The sequence below is a fragment of the Strix uralensis genome, chromosome Z (assembly GCF_047716275.1).
Source record: "Strix uralensis isolate ZFMK-TIS-50842 chromosome Z, bStrUra1, whole genome shotgun sequence".
In the NCBI taxonomy this organism is placed as follows: domain Eukaryota; kingdom Metazoa; phylum Chordata; class Aves; order Strigiformes; family Strigidae; genus Strix; species Strix uralensis.
Genome location: NC_134012.1, coordinates 13,020,433 through 13,046,471, shown reverse-complemented (window position 1 = coordinate 13,046,471; position 26,039 = coordinate 13,020,433). Strand labels below are relative to the sequence as shown.

General features: G+C 35.9%; 1 protein-coding gene across 14 annotated transcripts in view; it reads right to left on the bottom strand.

Moving 5' to 3' along the window:
* Positions 1 to 9,228: 9,228 nt before the first annotated feature.
* ERBIN (erbb2 interacting protein) overlaps positions 9,229 to 26,039 on the bottom strand; it is a 122,990-nt gene continuing 106,179 nt past the window's right edge. For 10 of the 14 annotated variants that reach the window (XM_074857236.1, XM_074857244.1, XM_074857242.1 and 7 more), the window contains 6 exons: positions 19,973 to 20,116; positions 19,009 to 19,140; positions 17,063 to 17,269; positions 15,807 to 15,899; positions 15,151 to 15,225; positions 9,229 to 12,454 (listed from right to left, as the gene is read on the bottom strand). In XM_074857236.1, the coding sequence (XP_074713337.1) occupies positions 12,347 to 12,454; positions 15,151 to 15,225; positions 15,807 to 15,899; positions 17,063 to 17,269; positions 19,009 to 19,140; positions 19,973 to 20,116 (759 nt within the window). In that variant the 3' untranslated portion in view covers positions 9,229 to 12,346. Of the gene's footprint in view, positions 12,455 to 15,150; positions 15,226 to 15,806; positions 15,900 to 16,475; positions 16,972 to 17,062; positions 17,270 to 19,008; positions 19,141 to 19,972; positions 20,117 to 26,039 lie in introns of those variants that run through there. The other 4 variants (XM_074857245.1, XM_074857246.1, XR_012627264.1 and 1 more) reach the window with 3 other exon arrangements.

Here is a 26,039-nt window from a genome sequence, read left to right as displayed (position 1 = left end):
GTCAAATGATGAGATGTTTCAGTGTAAGCTATTTATGTATCAACTCACATCAGTACATTTGCAGGATGCTAAATAACACACTCTTCTGTTTATTTTTTAGTCAGGCTTTCATAATTGTGCAATTATACACAGAAGTCAAAATAAAAAAACCTTTTAGGGAAAAAAAAATGTCCAAACATTAAAATAATGATTGTATAACACAGTTTGAATTTAGGTAACTTCTGCCATCTTATTGAGACTTTGAGAAAAGTTTGAGTGAATGGTACAAATGTTTAAAATACTGCCATCATTTAACTGTAACTAGCACATTTAGTTCTCATTAAAGCAAGTTGTGTTCAGTATACTACTTATTTATTTAAGACAGTTAATTTATAATCTTTCAGTGTATGAGAGTGATTAAAATAGACATGTATCCATCTGGTGAATAGATCCAAACAAAAATAAAGCATTTTTATTCTGAATGTTCTTTCATAAGCAGTACTAGAATGCCACTAAAAGCCAGTACATTTGTATAGGTTTGTTTCCATACATAAGTTTGTTTCCATACACAGTAACTTTACACCATTTGCCTTATCATACAACCAAAATTCCAGTGTTTTACATAAATGGGCAATGCAAAACACAGGAAACAAATGAATCTTTTACAACATGAATATTCCTTCTCTTGTGAATTAATCAAGAGGCATAATCTTCAAATGCCAGTCTCCTACTACTATTCACAGTAGACTGCTCGTTCAGGTTGACTGCTGATAATACTTCTATTTTCTCACTTTTTCCCCAGACAGGTGCTCCAGGTTGGGATATTTTTCTGTCTCTCATAATCAGTCAGGAATTTTACTCAATGTATAAATTCACACAGATGCTTGTCAAGTTCTGCACCCGGCCAAACCTCAGTTCTGATAGTATGAACTGTTTCTCATCAGAGTAGGTCGTTAACATGAAATCTGAAAACAAAAATGTATGTTTTGCATACATCTACAGTTATTTCAGCACATTTTATTTTGGAATAAAACTGCATGTGGAAGTAGGATTTTTGAAATACCTAATGCAATTTAGATTCACACCTCAGTTTAACTTGAACTAACTTTCAAATACAGATAAATCAGAAAATGTTAACTTTGCAGTGTTTCACAGACAACAGACTTCATTTTAAACTCCAACAAATCCACAGTTCTTCCCAAATGCTAGAAATTTCTTTCACCCCCTTTGCATTATTACACAATTCAGGTTTATCAGGTAGCTGCTCTCTTTTTTTGTATATGCCTTAGTATAATTTATTTTTTTTTAAGAAGACTGTTGTGTAGTAGAGGAAAATATCTTACAGAAAAGAAACTCTTAATTCTGTGAAGTAATGCCTAATCCACCATATCTGTAATCTCAAAAACTATACAAAATGCATTTAACAAGACCTATTTTTCACAAAGTATGAGACCAGTTTTATATCTTTAAAATAAAAATATTTTTCTAGCATTATATTTCTCTAGTAGTAGCTGTTTTTCACAGATGAAACTTGATCCAGAAATCTTAAAATCCTACTTATGTTGAGATTAGTAGATGAACTCCACATAGACAATGTAAGCAGCTGAAACTGTTTCAAACTTCCTGCCTCTGGATGGCAGTCATCTACATAAACTGGCAGTGGTAGACTGAAACAGCTGTGAGATCTCTGCATGTGCTTTTTCTCTGTTTTATGGCAAACACATGAAAAAGTTAGGATTATTCTATTTAGCATAGCAGTATCAGTTATAAGAATCATATTAGCAGCTATATGATTGTGTTTCATAATGCAGTTCGCCTTCTCCCAATAAAATTGCTTAAATCAAAGACGGAATAGCTTTTCTCAGCTTTCAATTCTTTTTAAACTTACTCTGAAATATGATTAGGAATTTAGCTGACAACCAATAGTAGCTAGGTATTATTTTTATCTTTGAATCTCCAAGTGCATATCTTCAAGCAAAGGAAGATTATTCCCACCATTTACAGACTGGGAAAATGCACCAAAGCAGGTTAAGAGAGAGATCTGAGAACAGATTCTGCATCCGATTATCATTTCAGGGCAGCATTTCTTCAGTCACTTATGAAATGTAGTATATGTTTGCCAGACAACACTACTTGGATTACAGAAGCATTTCTTCTTCAAAAGGGTTTTTTAGAAATCCCTCTTTTAATCTGTATAAAATTCTATAAATCAATTTTGTAAGTTTATATTAAACTAAAAGTTTTATTATATACTTTTAATGTGTGAATATGTATGTGTAGGAGAAGGAAAAGCAAATGCTAAAATTCAGCTTTTTTTTTTTTGAGTGTCTGCTGAGAGATCTGCTACCTGCTATTTTTCTGGCAGGACATGCTATTGAAACTGTTCATGTAGGTTCCTGCTATTTCTGGAGGAAAAAAAGCGTCTTTTTCCTTTGCTGTGAGGTTCATCCTGCTGTGAGTCACAGCATGTAACTCTGCATAAAGGGAAGTTGTTTTTGAATATGCAGAATACCTATCTGAACAAGATAGATCAAACAAGTGACAGAAAATTCTGGAATTCACTGGGAAGAACTTACTCTGCCTTCCAGCCAGAGTTTGTAGGAGCAGGGCAAGAAGTATAAATACATTTAGGACACGAATATTTCATTCCTCTAAAGCCAAATTATTTCACATATAGTGGAGAAACTGCAGAAATGGGCCAGTCTATTTTGGTTCATGACTCTGGGGTGCAAACACAGTTCCAGTCTACCCATTAAGTATGAAATTTTCTTTTTTTGTGCAATAGTTGAATTTCTGTCATCATATGTATTGGTTTGATAAACTGGAGTTCACAGAATATCATCTTCAGCTGGATAATACCACCCAGAACTGAAAAAATCACAGCAGTAGTGAGTTTTCAGTGTGGGGATATTGTTTTGAAGGACAATTATCCAGGTATCGTCACAGCTGAAGTCGCTGCTTTAATTTGCTCTCTCATGCTGAATTTCAGAGAATACTTCTTTTACCTTAAGTTGGAAAAACAATACCAGTTTTGCTCATGTCATTCAACTAAATCCTTCTTATCTGAGACACAGAAAAAAGTATGAACAATGGTAACTTGCACACTTAAAAATCTAATTATGTGTATCCTGCTGCAAGACAAGATGAGGAGTTCTGGACACAGTCACTCTTTTTCAGTACTTCTAGTTCCCAGCTTCCTTCATGGCACCAGAATATAGGCTTCCACTGACAATAAAAGGATTAGAACTTTTACAATTGTGAAATTTGAAAACATACCAGAGTATAACTCGGTGCAAAAAAACATTATAACTTTTATTTGAAAGTGGCATAAAATAGACATTATTGCCAAATGAATCGAGTTCCCTAAGTGCTAATGTTGAAAATTCTTTTTGGTACCTTAAGATGTTTTGGTATCTTAAAATGTCTTAAACTATAAGCGCATCATGATTAATACTATAATAGAATAATTACAATCTACAATTAAAAAAACCACATGTCACTGCAGTCAGTCCCATTATTCAGATCACCAAGTGTATTTTCATAGCATTTTTTAATTAAAATGCAGCAGAAAAAAAATGGTTTTTTAGGTTTTATTAGTTTGGAGGCTTTTCAGCATGGTTTCTGACCCTTGCATGCATCAACTGCAACCTTATCAGTCATTTTGTATTACAGTTAGCAAATAAGACAGTTTTACATGATTATTTCTTTTTTCCCAGAACTCAGTATTATGTCAGCTAACCAGCTGTTATTATCTATTTCAATATTTATTAAACCTCACTTTCTCAGTAGAGGAGCCACGGCTTTCAGTTGAAGTACTTCTGGCAGAAACGTTCTCAGTAAAAATACCTTCTCCATATTCAAAACCAGTTGTTGATTATTCTATTCAGAATGAAAGTTGTTGCAAACAAAAATCAATCAAATATGCTAAAATGTCATGATGTTAGGAGCCTTAGCACAATACTTTCAAATCACGTATTTTGCCAGTGCATACTTATAATTCGATAGAAAGCTTTTCCCCCTTTTTGTTGGTTTGTTGGGTTTTTTCCTCTGAATTTTCCTTCACAAATCATCAACATTAGCAATTGAATGAGAATTTCTCTGTAGAGCATCTGGTTCATCTGCTACCAGTTTCTCTATTAAGAGACAGTCCTTGAGAAGTTCGTCCAAATCAGTATTTTCACATGTCTGGCAAACAAGAGCGAATATTCCATCACAGTTTTTTTATTAATTTGGACAATACTGAAACATAAACAGTTCAGCAATTTGTAATGTCCAACCATGCCTCATGAAATGCACGCAGTGCAGAGCCATATTCCCCTTTGTGTTATGCAGCTGCAAAAATAGATGTTGCAGACTACTGTAGTTAGAAATTTAATTCCAAATGTTCAAAAGTTCAGGCCATGCAGAAAAGCTATATAATTTCAGCAATATGATCTTTCATGGGAAACTGTTCTCAGCCATTTTGGGAACCTTGCCAGCCCAGCCATATGATGCTTGTTCTCTCGCACCTTCTTACTACATTCTCTAAAACTTTTAATCAGGTATTCATATAAATGTGGGTGGCTGAAAGTGTCCTCACTCAGTCATTACAAGCTACATGTTAACTGAATCTTTCACAGCTCAGTAACATTTATCCATAGATACTTAATAGATTTTTCCCTTAAGTGGGATAATTGCAACCTGCTTTTGAAATGCAAAAAACCCTGTGCAGATTATTTCTGATGCAGTCTAAAATATGGAGGTTATATTTCTTATTTCATGTTATCTCTTCCTTTAGGCCAAATAGCTACTTCTTTTTCTATACTTATTTCTTATCCTTAATACGATGCAGTATTTCAAACTGCAGTCATGTTCTTGCAGACAGTATCAGGAGAAGCTAACCCAAGAAGGCAGAGAGCTGGAAATTGGGCAGTGCGACATAGAATAGGGGCTGAACTGCAAGAAGGGGTAATGCTGCACTTGAAATGAGGCTCTTGGAATGTGGTAGAAGAGGGGGACTCCTGGGAACCCCTCTAAGAAGCTTGAAGGTACCTGCTGCTGCCAGGTACAAGGCAAGGGAAGCTACAGGGCTGTGGGCCTGGGGAAGCTCTGGCACCTTCTATCGAGCATGGTCAGCAGCCCTTGAGGCTTTGTTACAGCTGCCCCTGCTTCGGGAGGGTGATCCTCCCACCCGTTTAGCTGGTGCTAGGGAGAGGCCTGGGTCAGAGCTTAGCGTGTCAGAGGGGGTGCCTGTGGCCTCTCCTGGACCCTTCCTGCCGGAGGTGCGCTGCTGTTGGAGAGCTGTGCTGCTAAGCAGAGGAGTTATGGAAGTCCACAGGCTGCACAGCATCGGAGAGAGACAGGATCTCCTCAGAGACCCCACAGCTTCAAGAGCCCTGCACCCCCACCACAGTGCAGGCCTGGGCAGAGTCTGTCACTAGCAGAACTGCAAGGGGAATATCAGCAGAAGGCAATGGCTGGAAGCTGGTGTCTTCTGGCACCACGTGTAAGGCTCCTGCTCCACCTGAGCTTCACTGCCCTCAAAGCTGAGGAAGAGCTGAGGGTGCTTTCAAACAAAGCATCTGGATAGACTGACCCTGAGACATGCCAGACCATCTGGCACTGGGCAGCTCCCTGCTGTGGGGAACAGACACACCCATTGCAGACCTGACCCACAGGCTAAAGAAGTTTGCTGCTTGCTGGGGGCTCAGATCAAGGATGTTGTGGAGAGACTGCCAAAGATTGTCCAACCCTCTGACTATGACCCCCTGCTGTTCTCCCATGTGGGCACCAGCGATAGCTCCAGGGGCAACCAGGAGAGGATCACTCCTAGTCTCTGGGAGGGGATAGTCAGGGGTCCCAAGTGTTCTTCTCCTCGGTCCTGCTCATGAGGGGAGACGTCATGAGGAGGAGAAGAGGGTACTGAGCATCAACAATTTGGTGCAGAGCTGGGGTAAGCAACAGTTTTGGTTTCTTTCACCATGGGACCCTCTTTGAGGATGAATGAATGCTTAGAGAGGTGGAATCCACCTTACTAAGTGGTGGTGGGGATGTAGTAACTCTTAAGATTCACATAGTTAAGTAATCATATCATCTCTAGACATCACTTTCAAAAATGTGTAGTCTAGAAATTAAAAATATTTTCACTATTGAAACATATGTTTGTATAGAAACTGTGCACCTCCCCTGGTAACCTGAAAGCCCTGGCTACTGAATAAATAGCATGGATAGCTGTAGAAAGCTTAATATGTTAAATAAAAATAAACTACAAAGACAGCAATATGATTGGAAATGTGATATGAAATTGATTTTTATCAGTGTCCAGTGGCTTTTTTTCTTAGCTCATTATAAAAGCTTCCTCTCCCTGCCAAGAGTCATCACTAGTTTTCTTTAGTCTTCATAATCTTCAGAATTGTAAGAAGAATCAGATGAAGTAAAGTCACAAAAAATTTATTGCTTACTTGTTGTAGATGAATAAGAACATAAAAAACAGTGGGTTCCCAAGCCAAGAAGCAACTGCCTTGTAGAGACATAATGCTTCTATCAGCTGGTTGCAGTAATACTTCTTACATCGGCAATCATTCTGCTTAGTGAAACAGTAACATTTAGCAACTATCAGTTCAAGTATAAAATTATAAATTCCTGAAGAACCTTCACTGTTATATAGACTAATTAAGAACTACCTAAATGACGTCTGCTGTGATAAGTATGCATCCATGCTTTAGTGGAACAGCACATTAGGTTCATTCATGCCTGACAAATGTGAACATACCCTTAAATCTCAAACGGAGTGAGAATATACAAGATGTCATTTAAGATACAATTCTGTGGAACAAGTAAAGACAAACTCATTTTTTTTCCAAAATCACCTGCCATGGCATACAGTAAGGTTTTCTTTTCGGATGTTTACTTTCAAATCCAAGTTGCAAGGCAGAACCCGACCTTCATTTGGCATTAGCCAATTCTTCAAAGTAAGAGTTGGTTTTTTGTCTTGTGTTGAAAGCAGTTTAGAAACTTACAGGCTTATCCTGCTGTGAAGACTGAAAAAAACACCAAAAAGCCCCTGAAAAACCCAGAAACGGAGCACTTGTGCAATCTGAGATTCTCCCATGGCAAAGAGGCACTTGGGGCCAGCATTATTTGATACAGTCCTATCACAGGTAGAGCAATTCTTGCAGAAAAAGTATTCAAGGAAAAATGAACTGTAGGTCCAAATTTAATTCAGAGAGCAATAAAGAAATAAAGAAGTTATTTACATTGAGCTATTTAAATTAGATCAGTTACTCTAATCATGATTTGTCTTTTTCATCTTACAAGGATAGGTTCTTAGACTTACAGTTTTCCAAAGAAAGAATCAAAACCTGTAACTAATGACAGGCTTTTTTTAGATGCAGTATCAGCCATTCATGAGGAAGCCTCTGACCCAAAACAACGATCTTCTAAAATAGTTTCTAGTTTCCTTATTAAGAGGAAAGTTTTATTTCAGAAAGTATACTTGTTCTGGTTGGAACACATGTTCCAACATTTGTTTTCAGAGGGCAGATGCAGTTTTGTCTTTTTAAATGAGAACTACACAGAGTGCTCCAGCAGTTCTTTAATTTTCTATGTAAGCCCATTCAAAACAAGTGATCTACTGCAAGGGTCTCAAAAATTATTTAAATTGACTTATTCAGGTGGGCCTCTGGGAAAGATAATTCTTGATAGCAGAAGAGCAGAAATTATCCGATACTGTAACTTGAAAAAAGTTTCCTAAAATCAGCTATACCCAACTGAGTAGTAAAAATTGAGTAAGGAAGATTTTGAGAAAGATATTTCTTCTGTTGTTTGATATTTTTGTTTTGTTTTCTAATACATGTCATAGGGAAAACTTACTGAAATAGTGTCCTTGTTCATGACAAAATATGGCTCCAATTACACAGACTGAGAAATCACAGAATCCCATAAAACTGGCCAAGATTAATTCAGACACTATAGCAAATAATCAATTTCTAGCCAAATTTTATACACTTCAGCCAAGAATTCATCAATGCTGCAGGACCATAGGTAGCATATTGCCTAAGCAAGGCATTGAACTGACAATCATTAGGTCTGAGGCTTTTTCTGCTGACTTCAGTTGAGCAGTGTATGATCTTAAACAGAAGTTTTCACTTCTCTTGCTTTAGCTACTTCAGTTCTACATATAACAACAACTCTTTCAGATGGGGGCAATCTTATAATTGTAACATCTGGTGTAGTGGAGCCCCAGTTTCAGAGTATTCTCATCAATGCCGCAAGAGAATCTTCTGGACACATTCCAAAATTGAATTTAATCCAAGGCAACAGAAATAACACACCAAAAATACACTCTGCCTCCACTCAGAAAAGCACAAGTTGAACCCAGCATTCTCGGGCGCTTAATGAAAAAGTAAACTGTTGAGTTACGAAATAAAGAGGAGACCAAAGGCTCAGTTGCACAGGAATGAGGCTTACCTAACAAATATCTGTGAAATGGGAAGGAATAAATTTGAAGTCTGATGCATAAAAGGCAGAAAAGACAGCAAAAATGTCTTCAAAAAGAGAGCTCACAAGGTAAAAATGAAGGGGGAAAAAATGCTGAAGTCCAAGCAGGGAGCAGATACAGAAGACCTTGAATAGGGAGGGGCCCAATAGTCCGGGGTCATCAGGACTGTAACCTGTTATAGTTAGAATGAGTTTTCTGTGTAGAGGAAGTAGGAAGTAAAGTAGTAAGTTATATTGATATGCCAGATCCACATATACAAGAAAAAAAAAAGACTAAACAGTTTGTGTTACTACATTGCCAGGTGGTTTCCAGAAAACTGGATGTAAACATGCATTTACCTCTCTTGTGAAATTCTGTGCCTACCTCTTCGTTTTCTTTACCACATAACACTTGTGCATCTCACCAGAGCACTCTCAAGACACTCTTCATTTTAATCCTGCTCCTTAACTTAGTCACCCCTCTCTGCTATTGAAACTACTTCGTTTGCATCAGATAAAGACCACTCATCTCTTTAGGAGAGAAGCCACTAGCTGCCCTTGGCTGATTTCATCGCAAGACTGGGTTATTCACAGAAGTATTTCTTTGTGAATAACCCAGTCTTGCAATGAAACCACCTAGAGCAGGGCCCTGGGCACTGAGATGCACAGAGTCAGAAACACAAATAAGACTTTACTATTGTATATTGATAGAGTACTAAGGTCTATAGAAACTAAAGAAGAATAGTGATATGGAGAATTTCCTAGAACTTAAATAAGTCCATTACACACAGCTTTAAAGAGCATTAGTTTATTATCTATTCTCCATGTTTTACCTCAGAAACAGTCTAATTATATACAAAAATTTGGAATGTTGAATAAATGCTGATCAACAAAAACATTTTGTAGCTGTTTGACATGGGAATATTTCTAAATAAAACCAAAATAATCATAAAGGTTTGATTCTGTGTGTTGCTTATTGCTATGTTTGTGTTCATAGAATGCTTTCAAGTATATACACATTTTTTTAACTCCAGTCCAAAAAAGAAACTAAAAAATATTTACATAATAAATAGGTGGGAGACTTCATCTTTTCATTACACCAGTTGAACTGATTCTTTAATGAACTATTAAGAACAGAAAGAATTAACAGTTTGCATCAACGCACTGCCATGCTAAGTAATTTAGGGTGCTGATGGATTTTATTCTATTCAAAATGTAGCTTAAGATGCATTTAAAATGAAAAGTGCCGATATTGTCTCTCCTGCTGAATCCTGGCTGGACTAGTTCAGGAGACATCTTTCTCCCACTCTCTGCAAAATCATCTAGTTTGTCATGTGTTTACCTTTGCAGACAGACACTGAAGTAACAAACACATTTCAATCCACGGAAAACTCCAACATCTACTGAGTAAAATCAGCATAATCCATGTTTTATTAGATGGTTAATTTGCTAATTTACTGAAGACAAGCTTTGGCCAAGTGTTTCCACAAGAAGTACTAAACTTCTTGCTACAGGTCTCTACTTCTGCAGTTCTACCACAGACAAACATTTTTGGTAGAATTTTCCTGTGATACATAAATCTGAAAATTAAGTGACACAACAACGTTTAAAACATGTTACCATTAAAGCAAAATACAATACAGTATAATTCCTCAGTGATATATTTAAATGTACTGCAAAATGTATACAAAGCCAGTCCAAGATCAGTAAAGAATCAGTTCTGCTTTTTGGACTTTTCCCTTCTCAAAGATACAGGTTATGTAGAAGACCAAGGTAATTTAGGACTTGTTTGTATGCATTCCCTTTAAAAGGCAGTGTGTGATAAAAATAACATGATTCAAAGTAATGAACATGTGATGTGAACATTTTGCATTTTCAATAAAAAAATAGAAATTAAACAACAACAAAATGCATCTTGGAAAGGGAACACTGAAGCTTGCCATTATATAGCTATGTTTCTCATTCTTTCCTTTGAAGATTAACAGCACACAGAAAATAGGTGAATTTTATCAAAATACAGCATACTTCTGCTAATATATCAAAAAAAATCATTTTCTAGGTAAATATTACTGAAAATCAACTAAAAAGAAAATATACAAAGAGAGTTGTTAAAGGGTTTCAATTAAAATTATTAGAACTATACACAGTACAATAAGCAATAGTTAACATCTTTGAAAGAAGTGCAATAATATTGGAGTTCACTTATTGAAAAAGTACTTAAGTACTGCCTGTTTATTACTGCTAGCTATGTATAATTCCCCTCTCCAGGTCATTGTCTCAAAACTAAAGGAGGCTGGTGTTTTTGCTAGCTTTATTAAAAGCATTTACTTTTGTACACATGGGTTGAAAAAAGCAACTTATACCTGTCTCAAACTACCAACTTATATGTAATTAAAAATGAACTGCAATAACTGAATATTGCTACAATGAAAGGCTAATCATTAGCCCTGATTAAGAACAGTTATTGGTCTTCTATGGCACTTTTCCCTGGTCCGTAACAACCATGTATTAATTATCACTGCAGATTATGCAGTCTATATTCAATTACAAAGCAGAAAGAGAAAAATAAAGTTAATGTTTCTGGTAAACAAAATTAATAAAAGCATAATTGAATATTTTATACAGTAATAAGGAACAAAGGCAGCCTGTGGTAAATCACTATTACATTAATATAGTTAGAAACCCTTTAATGACTCCGAAGTGTCTAGTTCACATTTAATGTTACCTGTAGGAACAGCCCTTTAAGAAACATCATTATGAACTGGTGGGTTGTTAGTACACCCTCCCCTTTGCTCTCCATCTCACCATAGCAATTCTCCATCACTGTTCAAAGTTTCACAAACTTGCTTTGGTTACCTAGCTCCATGTGTATGGTTTCCTTTTTGATTAACAAGGCAATGCAAATCACGGTGTCTTTCACAACCCTTCCTGCACACTTTGTGTGTGTTTAAATACATGTTACAGGCAACAACCTTAAAAACTGGCCATTTCAGTTTCATTTTTTTAAATCTATAAGGTTAAAATGAAGTACTTTTTATAAAGATAAAAGTATCACCGTTTGCACAAAATTGGGGATTTCCATGGCAGAGAAAAACCTCCGGGCACATTTCCACGGTACAATTGAAAAAACTATGTATGCAAGAAAACCCAACTAAACATGAATCACATGTGGCAAAAGAATATTCAATGACTACATTAAGAACAAATCCTGTAGAGTATCACAAATTTGTAGTTACAGTCTTCCTAAAAAAACACCACAAACTTTTATTGCATTTTCTATTGGTAGACGTACACTCCAGAACTAAACACTTTTTCTTCTTTCCTGATTCCAGATTTAGATAGCAGATAGTTTTTTCTCCTGACCTTTATTCTGTCCAACCAGCACCACCTTCCATCTACCCATTCACCTATACAACGTGCACATAGCAAAGCCAACATTTTATATCTCCTGTCCATATCTACAGAAGTGGTTTCAGCATAACACATTAATATCTGGTGAATAAAAATAAAGGCAATAAACAGCTACATGACAGACAGCCCTGCCATCTGCCCACTGGCTACAACCAAGGCTTTGTGAAGTCTTGCACAAAGTTTAGTAATGTGTATGGATTATCCAAAAATAAACCTACCATCTGTACAAAAAAACAACACAGGTTTGTTCTTGGAGGAGTGATCCTTAGATTGCTGTAATGCTTAAAAACAAGTTTATTCACCATATGCATTTCCAAAATGATTTCCTGTATGTTCTATACAGTGGTTTTTACCCCTTTAGCCACAAGTTCAGTATTTCCTGTACAAATTTTGATCATAATTCTTTTCAAGTTCCTTTCATGTATAAAAATAGCAAAATATTCAGTTTCCCATAAGTCCTTCAATGAATCCTGCTGGCTTTCCTCCCAATCCACAGTATTTATGAAGAAACTTCGCGCACAATGATGAGTTCCACTGCATTCTGAAAAGTCTTTAGCAAAGATACTGCTTGTCCATGATCAATATTGATGAAGCTGTATCCATTAGCCTAAAAAGGAATATTTAAAATTGAAAACGACAGTCTCGTATGCCTTATTAGCGAAGTGTCTCATATTTCATGTTAGTTTAAGATTTAAAATAAGTAAACTCTATATGAATGCAGACAATAAAACACTGCAGATTTGTAGATTGCATTGTTGATACGAGTTGAACACGTACCTGTATGCTACAAGAATTTAAACTGTGTTATCCTTGCAAGAATTTTGCCCCAAAGGTATTGCAAATGACCAAAAGAGAAACCAGAACTTTAAACAATTAACATCAGACATCTAATTAATCAGCCTTAATACAGCCACACTAAAAAAACCAAATGCAGTACAAATGACATATCCCAGTTTAAGTATCAGAATATTAGAAATAGGATTTGTAATAAATTAAAACTATTGAAGCCTTTAACAAAAAGCATTAATGGCATTGGGAGCCATTTTAGGGTGTGAGACCTCCTGAGGTCACCCCCAGCTTGAATTTTCCTGTGACTCTAAACAACGTTGTCACTCGTGGGACAGGTTTGGCTGGGCCAACACAGGAAGGCCTAAGAGGTCTACAAAAGACAGGGAAAACATGGCTATGGTTCAACTTCTCAGGGTGTACTACTGCAAGTTCATGTTCAGTCTGGGTGGTAAAATCTTGCAGAATGACAGATTTGTACAGTTTAAACTGTTGTTGCTTCCAGCTGTGCATCCAACCTTTCTCTCTGAGCTACTGCCCCTCATGTGGTGACACAGAGAACTGTTCATGCACCTTAGCTGTGCCATTTTGGAGTTGTGGTTCCTTAACCCATCACCAAACACTTGCTACCAGCTGAATCCTTTGTTGTAAGGGCAGTGGTTTTTAAACCTGTCTAGGGTTGCAGGGAAAGATTTACATATAGACTGTTCCGAGAGCAAAAGTGGCAGCAACCCTTCCAAACCATCACCTGTACAGAATGTCTTAGCCCTGACCTAACCTAAGTACCTTAAGACTTACATGCAATTATCTAGTCACTGATCACGTTGAATATATTTATTATACATAATGCATGTCTAATAAATATTTTCTCATAGCTCATATCTATCTATCTATCTATTTTTACATATCTCTTTTACAGAGAATGTTGCAAAATCAACCACAGCAAAGTCATTTTGGAAGAGATAATATTCAATCAAAAACTGCAAAAGTTGTCTAAGCAGCAACAAGACAGTGGGACTGTCATTACACCATTACTAGGATTATTACAGGTATAAAGAACATGCTGTTACACAAAAAAATATTCTTAGTTATGAGAAATGAAACAGCCTGTAATTGTCTAAGCACGCAAATGCAACTTCTCCTTCAGCTCTTTTTCAAACTATGGATTCCTCATTAAACAAAAAGCAAAACCCAAGCAGTGGAGGAAACTTCATTATAAATGTCACACAGACAAATGAAGTTCCATAAAGACAGGAATAAGCCATTAGAACAAAAGTCACCTTTCACATGTTTGACTCTATAAATACATAATAAATATGCTACCAGTATTTTCAAAGGTTTAACATGCTTCTTGTTCCTGTATGTTATGTTGGAGGGTTACCCCCATCCCTTAAAGTCATCTACATCAGTACGAGAACTAGGACCTTTCCCAGTGAGGAAGTACAAGCACAGTAAAACAAGACAGCATTTAGTTGGAACAACTTGATCTCAGTTTAGTTTTCTTCTGTCCTTTTTGGCTTTATCTTTCATTCAAAGGATTAGGGTGTGTTTTCAGTTTGGCTTTGCTTTAGAAAACTGTTCACAGGATGTTGTGGTTTAATTGAGATACTAGTGGATTTTTTGTTGTGGTTTTTGTTTGTTTTTGGAAAACTGAAATGCAGCAAAGTCAACTCTATCAACATTCTCAAACCAGTAATGTGGTGAATAATTAATAATTGTCAACAAGTTCTGCAACTTTAAGGGTTGCTACAGCACTGTTCAAGTGTCCTGTTAGCCCACTTCCCTAAGAAAGTAAGGTTTATATAATCCCGTTGCCTGCTTCTCTGACCCCTCCCCAAATAGCTTATGAGCTCATTAGACAACTTCAAACAAATCTAATACAGAAGAGGTCTGAAAGGTACTGACTTCCTACTAAAAAGAACTGCAGACCTGCAGTCAAGAAGTCATAGCTCCTGAAGCAACCTACTTGGCTTGCCTGCAGCAGATGAGGCAGGCAAGAGGTATACGCTGCGACCAGCCAGGTATCAGCCAGCCAAGATGCAGCTTCTGCCAGCACCTGCACGCATTCAGCCTGTCAGCTGGGGCAGAGGCTGACTGGCAGGGACTGCTGGATGGAGAGGGATGTAACAGCAAGATGCAACTGCTGGTGTTCAGACAACACATTATTCAGAACACTGAGTGTGAATGGCCACCAGTTAAATAACTGAATGATAGTAATGCCTCATGAAATGCTCATGTTCCACCTTGAATGACATTGGGCCTGTTTTTTTGTCTTTAAAAGCATGAAAAATGTCCAGAGTTTGGAAAAATGATCCAGCTGATTAATGTTTCCCCCTGTGTCACCTATTCTAATGTTAGGTGTAAGAAAATTAAAAGCATCATCCCAGAATATAAGAATGCTTCTGGAAAAGGTATTGGTAATCTATCTAAAAATTAAACATTCTGCTCTTAGAAAAGGTACAAACTAAAAATGAACTGGTATATTACATAGGCTAGTTAATTAGATGACCAAAGTACCTGAATTATTTTATCTCCAGGCTGCAACAACTTAGATGCTGGTCCTTCTGGTTGTACTCTGGTTACAAATATACCCTTGAAAAACAGAGGTGGAAAACATTTTTGACAACTTATTTCATGAATAGTAGGGTAGCATGAAGCAGATGTAATTCAAAACAGTTTTTCTATTTTCCACCCTAAGTAGAAAAGCATGAAATATTATTCTACAGGTCTACTGGCTTTTGTGACTGCCTTCCTTTTCTACTGTTAAATCCAGGAGAATTGCCTTTAAAGGAGTACTGAAGGGCAAATTATGATCTGCTTTTGATTAATTTGGCAGATGTATATGTCAAGATGAATTATCAGCCACCAGAAATAAGGCTGTAGGCTAATCACATTCTCTTTTAAGAGGCTTCCTAATTGTAAGCTCCATAATTCACATCTCAAATCTGTTGACTGATATCTGGAACTGTGCAAGAACCACTCAGCTAGAATAATCCTCTGTGTTGTAATGTGACCACTGTGATCACCTACCACCTTGATCTTCCTTATCATTTGTCCCCAATTTTCTCTACTCCAGTCCCCATGCCCCCCCTCCCCCCACCCCCCACTTTGCTAAACACTAGAAACATTACTAATCAGAATGATTTAAAGATGCATTACTATAAAATACTCACATCATCTTCAGGTCTGAATGGATTCCCTCTACCACCAACTCCTCCCGATATACTAAATCCAAGTTCTGGATCCTTGTCAATTCTCACTCGAATCTAAGTAGTTACAACCAGAGTTAGATGAACTGGCTGAAAAATCTGCATTCAAAGCTACCGTAATGAAATTATTGCTAAGGAATTCAGGTGAACAAAAGCTTTAAAAAAAAAAAAAAACTCAAAAAAAAAGGTATTTATCACAGTTCAAGAGAACATTTTATCATAATATTAATTCAGAGCAAGATCCCAATACAAGAGCATCACCTACCATTGTACATAAGTTTTACTCCAATAACACTATTATTATAATCATAGTTCATGTCGGCTTTAAATTCAGAGATATTTTGATATAATGTAAATGAATGTAATACGCCCAGCAAAAATACATGTTCCTATGAAAGAACTTGTTCCTCTTACTTCTTTGCTACCTCTAGCTGAATTTTAAAAATCAAACCTCATTCCTACTTTCACTATAAGTTCTATGGAGTCAACACTGTCTCTGCTTTCTCTTGTCAGAATAGTTGACTAGAAAACTTATTTTACACAGGAAGTGGACATTCTCATTCTAGCACAGAATGAAAACGTAGTTCTCAGTATTTTCTCAGAAAACCTGAAACAATACAGAGAAAACACCCTGTGTCCAAGAGCACAAAGAAGATTGCCACAATGAAAGAGCCATTTAATTGTTTAAGAATTTCTTACCCACATCTATCATAAATAAATAAAATTGATAATTATCAGGCTTGCATCAGATGCTCACATTTTTTTTATCCTGACTTTTGTTCATGGATGCACATTTCTACACTTGCAGATTTTTGAACCATTCTGTATAGCAATGAATAGACGCAAAGTACTCTAAATTGTACTGCTGCTTTGTATTTTTTCAGTTATTAGATAATGAGTTGATGATCAATAAATGTAGTTGAGAAATAAATTTCTAGCTCAGTAAAAAGATGCAAGTTTAATTTTCTCGTACATTCTGTTAAAAATCTATCATATATCTCTTCTAAAATGTTCACATAAAAAGTAAAGAGCTCAAAACTTCAAGGAATGTGTGATTTCAGTAGTAGAATAGCACTGAGATAACACTGTCTTCTTTGGAGACAAATTCCTGTATGATTTCTGTCACCATCTACAGAGAAATGGTAATAAATGAAAACAATCTAACAATTCACTGCCACTGACAGACAGATGTCATATTGTCAAGTCAGATTTATTCTTACCTCTTGCTTTGCCAACTCGTGGCTTTGTCTGGGAGAACACTGGGACTGTGTATAGGGAGGCTGGTGGGCAACTTTCAACATCAGATAATCAATTAATTGCTCTCTAGATGGATGTCTTGCTACTGATGACTGAGGGAGATGATGGATTTGGCTGTAATTTGTCTGAGGTCTCTGAGGCTGGCACATTTGTCCATTTGTCAAAGGTATCTGAATAAAACATGAATACTCAATATCGTACATTTTAAAAGCAGCAATTCTCAGTTACTCCTTTATTATTTCAATATTTCTTATACTTGGCTGCTTTTAATTTTAGGAACATTACTAAAACTACGCTTCTGGATCACGTACAGTTATACTCAGTTTTCCTTATAGTCACCAGCTCTGACCTACTGAGAACAAATCTGAAAATCAAAAACTTACTTTTAGTGCTAATCTACTAGAACAGACTAGACAGCCTTTATTTTTAGCACTTGTTTCACTGAGTTTTCCCAACCATTATTTCCTAGCAGTGCAACTGACAATATTGACACTTGGTTGATATCATTATAATTTGCACTTTTATTGCATAAAATTCAGAGATTTTGTAACAATTCCCAGTAGATCATACACAAAATAAAAATCCCACACAGCTAGCAGACAGAAATTATATGCTCTCTGAGCATATTTTGGTGACCACTTCACAGGAAAACCTTCTGAGCAATTTCACATAGAAGCTCAAGATTTTCGTATCAAGACTGTAATGGATACTTCAAATAAACATTTTTCTTTTGTTAACACATCTATCACTGATTTGATAGGTATAATGATGACAAACAGCAGTAAGGTACCCAATTGTCAAGACATACAGTGCATTCAAACCACATCACTGGGGATGATGCTGGAGATGACAACATTTCTTACTCAAGCCTCAGAGTTATTGTGCAGCTCTGCAGCTCTGTGTTGAGGTGGGCAGCCTTTTCTCTCCTTGCCCATACGCCTCATGCTTTTACCCAGCCTAAGTAGTCACTTATCCGTCTGTAGGATTCCCACATTTCAAAAATGCTACAGGCTTGAGTTACAGAATTTTTCTGCCTGCCATCATTATCCCATTAGTTATAGGATACAAGGATATTAAAATACTCTCTCTCAATATTATAGATAACTGATGTGAGCAAATTTCAACCTTTAACCATGCTATGTGAATGGACACATATCAGAATCTATTCTGATTGAGTTTTTTATGTCAGAGTGATTCTGAGAAACAGTAATGTGTGTATATACACATTTTTTAGCTTATTTACAGATCAGATGTATTAAATTTACACAGTTTTCTACTGCCTCTTCTGAAAACCTAAATCATGACAGGAAAACTATTTTTTGTTGTACTGCCAGAGGTAGAGTTTACATAGACAACATGTATCAACAACTAGCAAATTTCTAATATCCGAGGTCTGTAGAAATGCAACTGAAATTACTAAAGTTATAAAAAGAAAATCAGTGGCTGCATTGTAATAATTTACAAGCATCCATTTAGTTTCATTGTAGTAAGTGCTCAGAGATGAACACAGAATGTCTCCTACAAATTCTAATTTATCATCACAATTTCATCACAACAGATTTCAAGTTTGTTCTTTAAAAGGTTTAATCAGCTTCAGATTGCTTTCCTGAAATCATCCGCCATATTCCGATTTCCACTTGCAATTACATCTTTTGCTGAAAATTTCTTCTTTCAAAGGCCCTGCTGAAGAAAAACGATAACAATCCCCCTTTGTACAGTTAACTATTTTGTCTTCCAAAAAGGGTATGCCATCATTTATGCCACCTTCAATACCTCGGTATTACACGTTAAAGAAGCCCCAGTTCCAACTGCTGTCCCAACATACTTCTCTACTACTACTAAAAAAAAAAATATACACTTACAAATAATAATAAATATATCCTATCCATGGTGCCATGTAGATAATTACCTGCACAGCTATTTTCTTCATGCTGTCCAGAGGAACATCTTTGAGACTAAGTGTGACAGATGAGTAATTCTGCTGTCCTGAAATGAATACTTCATCCTGGCATTGGTCTCCTGGATTAGAAGCCTGGGGATGCTTTAAACAGAATGGAGCAGTAAAGATGACTGTCTTCATATAATTCAAGCTAAAAAATTCTCATAAGAAGTCCAGAATAAAACATTTTAAGTGCTTTATCATTCTTTATCTTCTTTGATTAACTAGTACATTTTTAATGTAGAAAATCTTACTAGCCAAGACACCACATCCATAAAATATTGAAGGATATTTTCAAAAATTAGCAACTGCAGAGGTGTCTTTGATGATCAATAAACTAATTAAAAAAGTCAATAAATGCTAAAGACTGCCTATTCAAGGATTCATATGGTTAATAGAAGTCTTCTGTTGACTTTATCCTGCTCAGTATGGAACCATAACATCACTTAGGATGCTCAGATTTAAAGAGTCATTTCCTCACATATTCTTACAAACTAAAATATTAATTTTCTTCAATGCCTACAGTATCTTCCAGTACAGATTACATCACCAGAATTGTCTGAGGGATGAAAAAGCATAATAAGATTTTGTTCAAACCTTTATCAACCTAGGTTAAATTCAGAATGGTAATCTCTTGTTCACATACGTACAACAAAACCAGACAGTTTTACATATGTTCAACCATCTATAAAAGCCAATTAGAAAATTCAACTTCATGGCATTAAATTGAAAAGCCTTGCAATAAGTTTAAGGCATATGAAGTGAAGGCAAAGTATTTGATTTAAAGCCTACAAAAAAGTTCCAGTATACAAATTATATTCTTTTTATTGAAAGCACTGTCCATATATAAAAGGATAACTATCAATTTAAGGTCACCTTTCACAGTTTATCTTTCCCCCTCTATATATTGCAATAGGTTCCTGTAGGTACTCACTCGAACAATGTGCACACCAGAACCTCTTCCGTCTGCAACACTCAAGGCAACACTACCCTGGCTGCCATGCAGATCCCTACTGCTGCCATAGTGAAAGCTGCTAACTGCAGCATAATTGGAATTAAAGGACCTAGACAGCATGCTCTGAATAGAGAGGGGACAGATTTAACACAGAGATTAGTGCAGCATGCGTAAACCACAAGACATGTTATACATAGACTAATACAAACATATTCCATTGTCATGCAAGATAAAAACCATGCAAGAACAGTACCACTGCGATGTATAAAACACAACTCAGTGACCCCTATTTTACCTTTATTTACTGTAAATCAGCATGCAATCAGCAGTTAACATGCAGAATTACATGTAAATAAAGTCATTCAAATGTTCACGTTTCTGGAAAAACAACAAAGGTGCACAGCTTATCAAAATTTCTAGGTTTTCATTAAATTTGCTAAGTATCAAATATGTTGCTGGAAGAGAAGCTGGCAGTCAAGAGTAAACACCTATGGAACACCATCTAATTACCAGTTACTATTTTGTCTCATTTTTGCCCCTATTACTGGTGCAGGTACTAAATTTACACAGAGATTTGACTGTTTGACTGGGTTTTCTTGCAATGCATTTCAGTAACACTTCATTCAAGAATGTGAACAAGAGGCTAGAAAGAAACCTTGGGAGTCCAGCCCTGTGCCACTGTAGGCAAACAGGTAACACGAGCTCAGGGACAGAAGTGATAGTGGTTTGGTTTTGAGCTTCATTACCTTGCAAACCTGACCTCTGCAATATTCATAAGGGTACTAGAAAGCAAGCAGCAGATATTACCATCTTGCCACCACAGACTTTTGTAGTTGTAAAAACAAAACAAAATAAAAAGACTGCACAAAAGAACAAAAGGAAAATCCTCCATGTGCCACCTGACAACGGAAACAAACCTATCTTGAAAAAGTGACAAAGACCCATGAAAAAATATGATCATAGTAGAAGATACATCACAAAGCATCAAAACCCAGCAAGATGTTTTTTGTCTTTTATAAGGTTTCTAATTTTTCCAAGGAAAAAAAGAAGAAAAAAGTTCAAAATACATATCATTTGACTAAGATACTGCAACAACTCTTACATGAATAAATACATTTTGGTGTTTGTTGACTACACATACTAATCTGATTTTGAAAGTAGTCACTAGTCCTCAGGCAGACTTTTGCTCTTTCATACTAGCTTTATCTTGTGAAACTAAAACTAGTTTAATAATCAAAAGTCATATGCCTGTGCATATTCATACTCCCCAGATGCTCTGGGAGTGCAATCATTGGAAACTCCCTTGGAAAACAGTATTTACTAACACTAATTGGCTCTTCTTGGCGAAGGGTCTTGGATAACCTCTCAATGGCATAGTGATCTTTCTTCATGCTCCTCTTCTACACCTACCCTGTTCTCTAGTCAACAGATTTTTCAAGCTTTCAGACAAATCTCCAAAGGCTTTCCCCTGTCTTGGGAGGGAAGACTGTACTTGGCATTCAAGTCTCTCTTTACTAAACATTCAATCTGAGCTTACTGCTCCTCTAAGTTTCAGGCCAAACACCCAGATGAAACTGCAAAATCCAGTTCTCCTTAGCTCCTTAATGCCTCAAAGCATCTTCTTACAACTCTTCTCAAAAGTCTCTCTAATTAGCTGGGTGGCTTTCTTCCCCCACTTGTACAGGCAACTTCCTGAAGTCTCCTTACAGAGGCTTCTATATCGCTCCATCTTCTGTAAGTGGCAAAAAGACAGATAAAAAAATAGAAGGAATGCATGATGAGACTAGAAAGTTATCTTCTGAAAATGTCTCTAGCAGACCATCATACTATAAAGATCCCTAGATCCACCAGATTCATTCTTCTCTTGGAGGGACCCAAACAGATGGTCAATAAATAGTGACAATCTAAATCCACATTTGTATGTACAGTCTGAGATAGATCTGCAAGAGGAGGTAGAACTTTCAAAAAATTTGTAGAGGCATGAATTTGTTAATCAGGAATTAATATTTCAGTTAACTCAGTTTAGTGAGCTTCAAGGTGATTACACAGCCTGAGAGTAGTTTTATTAAAGGGTTTATAAAATCTCCCTTCTTGGTAGACACTTTTTCTGAAGTACAAAAAATTGATTGTGTAATTGATGTAGGGAAGACATGAGAAGTACTGAAAACACCATTTTTCTCCTTCTCTGTATTGGGCACAGCATCTCAACACTAAATTAGAAGGAACCCACAAATACAAACTGCACAGAACAAATACTATTTAAAATTACATGGAGTTGTAACACAGTTTTAGTTTAACACCACACATTTGTCCTAGGGACAAATTTAGGAAGTATTTTCCCTCTACCTATTTTTAGCTGGAAAGAGAAAAACTGAGACATTCGGAGTGTGAACAGTATTCCTCTTAATTTTGTTTCTCAATATGAGCACGATGAAGGCTGTACATTTCCTAGGGAGATTCTTGAAGCCTGCTGCACCAGATAAGACACTTTTGGAAATCTGAACATGCAGATGCCATTAAGCCTCCTGATTTTAATTCAAATTTATTAAAAATTAAATATGAAAAAAAAGTATGGTCTAAACTTCAGATTAAATATGAATATTAATTCCAAGTACCAACCCCATTCTCCACCTGATTTGCTAGGGCATAATGGCCTGCAAAATGGTAATTCAACTATTTGAAGCTCGAGAAATCTAATTTCAATTACTCTAAACTGATAAACACTAACCAATATACATGCCATGCTCCACTATATTCTTGTGAAAGCTAAGTTCACCAGAAATCAGTTATTCAACTGTGAAGAACATGTATTAAAATCCACAATACATCAAGAAAAAATGGCTATGTAAAAGTAAAAAAAAAAAAATATTCGGCATATAAATCACGATTTGTAGTCAAAATCAGCCTCCAATGGAATCCGTTCAGATGCAGGCAGCTAGGAGCATAGTTTTGGTGTTTACTTACATTCTTTTTGAATGCTTAAGAGTCAGAACATTTTCTCCATTTTGCAGCTTACAAGAGAATTAACAATTTCAGATTTCAAAAGGATGTCTCGTGGGAACTGAAGTGCCTTAACGCATTTACTTAGATGAAAGACAATAAATAGTGGAACTTACATAGGAGGAATTCTATTGGAGAATACTGTTTTAATTTTAAGACTGGCTGGAGTCTGTCATGACAATCCATGAAATTTTGGTATAGAACAAGAACTAATAAAATTCAAGTATCTGCAGGGAACAAGACTCTACATTCTACTTATCTTGGAATAGCCTTAACTTGTAACTACTGCTAAGACTAAATGTTAGCCTATTCATTTATGTAACAGTACTTACAATCAATTGCCAGCTAAAGGTGGGCATAAGTTATCCTTTGAGGCTATATTAAATGTCTAGAAATTCCTTTACTTTTAATTTCCACCTTGACTATCTAAGATTCTTTAGAAAAAGTTTGCTCAAGGTATTCTGGAACACTTGAAATACCTATAATGAATTCTTTAAGCAAAAAAACCTTTGCTTGAAATCTGACAGAATTCTAGCAAGATAGCAACTTATCCTAAAGAAGAACTTAAAACATTATGAAACTATTCTTCAGTCACAAGAGAGGAAAAAAAAAGGCATTAATTTACATCTCTGATCCTGAAAAAAAATGTATCTTCAATAAGTGACAGCATTCCTATTGAAGAGTTACATATGGAAAATTACACATCATTTAAATTCTGTCATAAAATGTTTGCAGGGTCAGAACTTTTGTTTTTTGAATTCCAAATGCACAAGAACTTAATTCCATTTAAAGTGTGATGTATTGACTTCCAAACTCCACAAAATTTCATTATAACACATTGATGGTTCAGTAGTCCATTCAAAATGGAGAAAAACCACCCCAAAACTAAAATGAAAATTTTAAACTAACAACTACTGAATGGACAGCATTCCTGTAGTTTATCAGTGTGAAAATATTCTTCAGGCTATGATCTTATAAAGACTTAAGCACTTAATTTTATGTGTGCACAGACCCACTGAAGTTACTTTCCTTGACGTATTGAAGCAAGCTTAATTTGAAGAAAATCTGAGGCCATGTAACTTAAAATATTTTTGCATGTTAGGTATGTAGCATAAAAAATTAATTCAAGAAAAACTCTGACACTGACTAAAACTGCAATTCTGTATCAATATGGAAACACTTGGACTTTATTCTTTTAATAAGGCACTGTACACTGGCAACTTTGAGAATAAAACTATCTATTTGGATTTCTGAATTGGAAAGTAGGAATCAAACTTTATGATGTTGTCTCTGAAAGTTCTACCATTTTAGATAAATAGTAGATAAATTAGATGAAAAATAGAGGACTTAATTCCAGATGAAATTAGAATTGAAAGCAAACATGCACCTGATGAACTCCCAAGAGATCCACAACAAAAAAAGAAAATACACATATGTGAGGAAAGAACAGAGTCAGGCCCAGAAACTGTTTCTGCCTACTCAGCACACAAATATAATAGGTATTTGCAGATAACTGTTGCAGATATTTACTACTGCAATTTACAGATGAAAAATTCCTCTACTTCATATTAAAATATGTGGGACAATAGTGTTTTTACACAGGCAGTATTTTAGTTTAAATTCCTGAATGAAAATTTTTAGCAAGACGGCTACAGAAGACTACTGTGTCATATCAGGTAGTAAAATCTTCAAGTCACATGTGAAAAGGAAAATATGCTCAAAAATGTTACTGTTCGTAAAAAACTCACCTGTGCACTAAACTTATGAGGGGCAGAATTGACTGCATGCCTTCCAACAGCTTATATATCTAACCACTAGAGAGCAGCTTGACATTTAAATAAGCTCTTTTCTCTGTTCCACAATAAAATATGCTTTGCATCAGGTAAGCAAATTGTTTCTCTTGAATATATGCAAAATTTCTATGTACAAATGGTCTCATGAACTGTTTTTACCTTCCTTCAACCAGATGGATAAATTTTAGTTGATCGGTGTATAACCCCTTACAGTTTGTCAAAGGGATTACAAATGCTGGTTTCTTGTCTGGAATTCATTGTTAATCATTTTTGCTGGACTTAAAACTAACCTGCATCTCTCCTCATGCAAAATAAACTCCTGAAAGTTTTTTTTTCCTACCTATATCAAGTAAAAAAGGACCAATAAATAAAACAAGAACTAGGTTCTTCAACAGCTCCAACAAGCAGACACTGTTCATTTAAGTGGGGTCACCCCCCTCTTTCTCTCCCTTCAATTACTAAATTTTATAAAAACAAAATAACCAAGTACTGCAGGAGCTTAGCAAAAAGAAAAAAAAAAAACAACTCACAAGAAAGCCAACCCCCAAAACCCCACAACACCCTCTTTCCTAATAAGCACAGAATAAAAATAATAAACTTGATTAGATTCAGTAACAGACTCAGAAGAGTCACAGCAAAGGTAATACTATTAACCCATACTGTTGTGTATAACCAACAAGATAAGAATTAAATATTCATCATAAGGCTTAATCTTGTATGCCTGGGTTTGTCAGTATCGTGTCTTACGCTTTAAAAAAAAGAAACATCATTTTAATTCCATGAAAGCTTTGTCAAAGCAATTTCCAATAAATGTTCCTTAAATGAGCTCTGTAATTGAACTTGTTCCTTCAACTAGTTAATTACTGAAAATTTTTCAGACTTCAAATTCTTTCAGAAGTCTGGTTATAGATTAAGCCCCCCACCCTGCCCAGCTAATTTTTAATTACAAACATAAATACCAAAACCATTATTTTAAAAGAACAAAGAAATATCCAGTGAATTCCTAGAATTTCCACATTATCATATTTGCCAGCTGCCATATAGATCATATCTACATTTTTCACAGTTCAGATTTTTCTTTTTAAGTCATATCCCAGAGAAAATAAAGTAGGTAATTATATACACCCATACACTTTTAAACCCATAAATAAGTCTCAGATTGCTAAGTAAAAGCTACTTTGAAATGCTTCAAGGCCAGAACTAAAGAGACATGCACATACAAAATGGTCTTCTAAGATCTGTTAAATTAGATG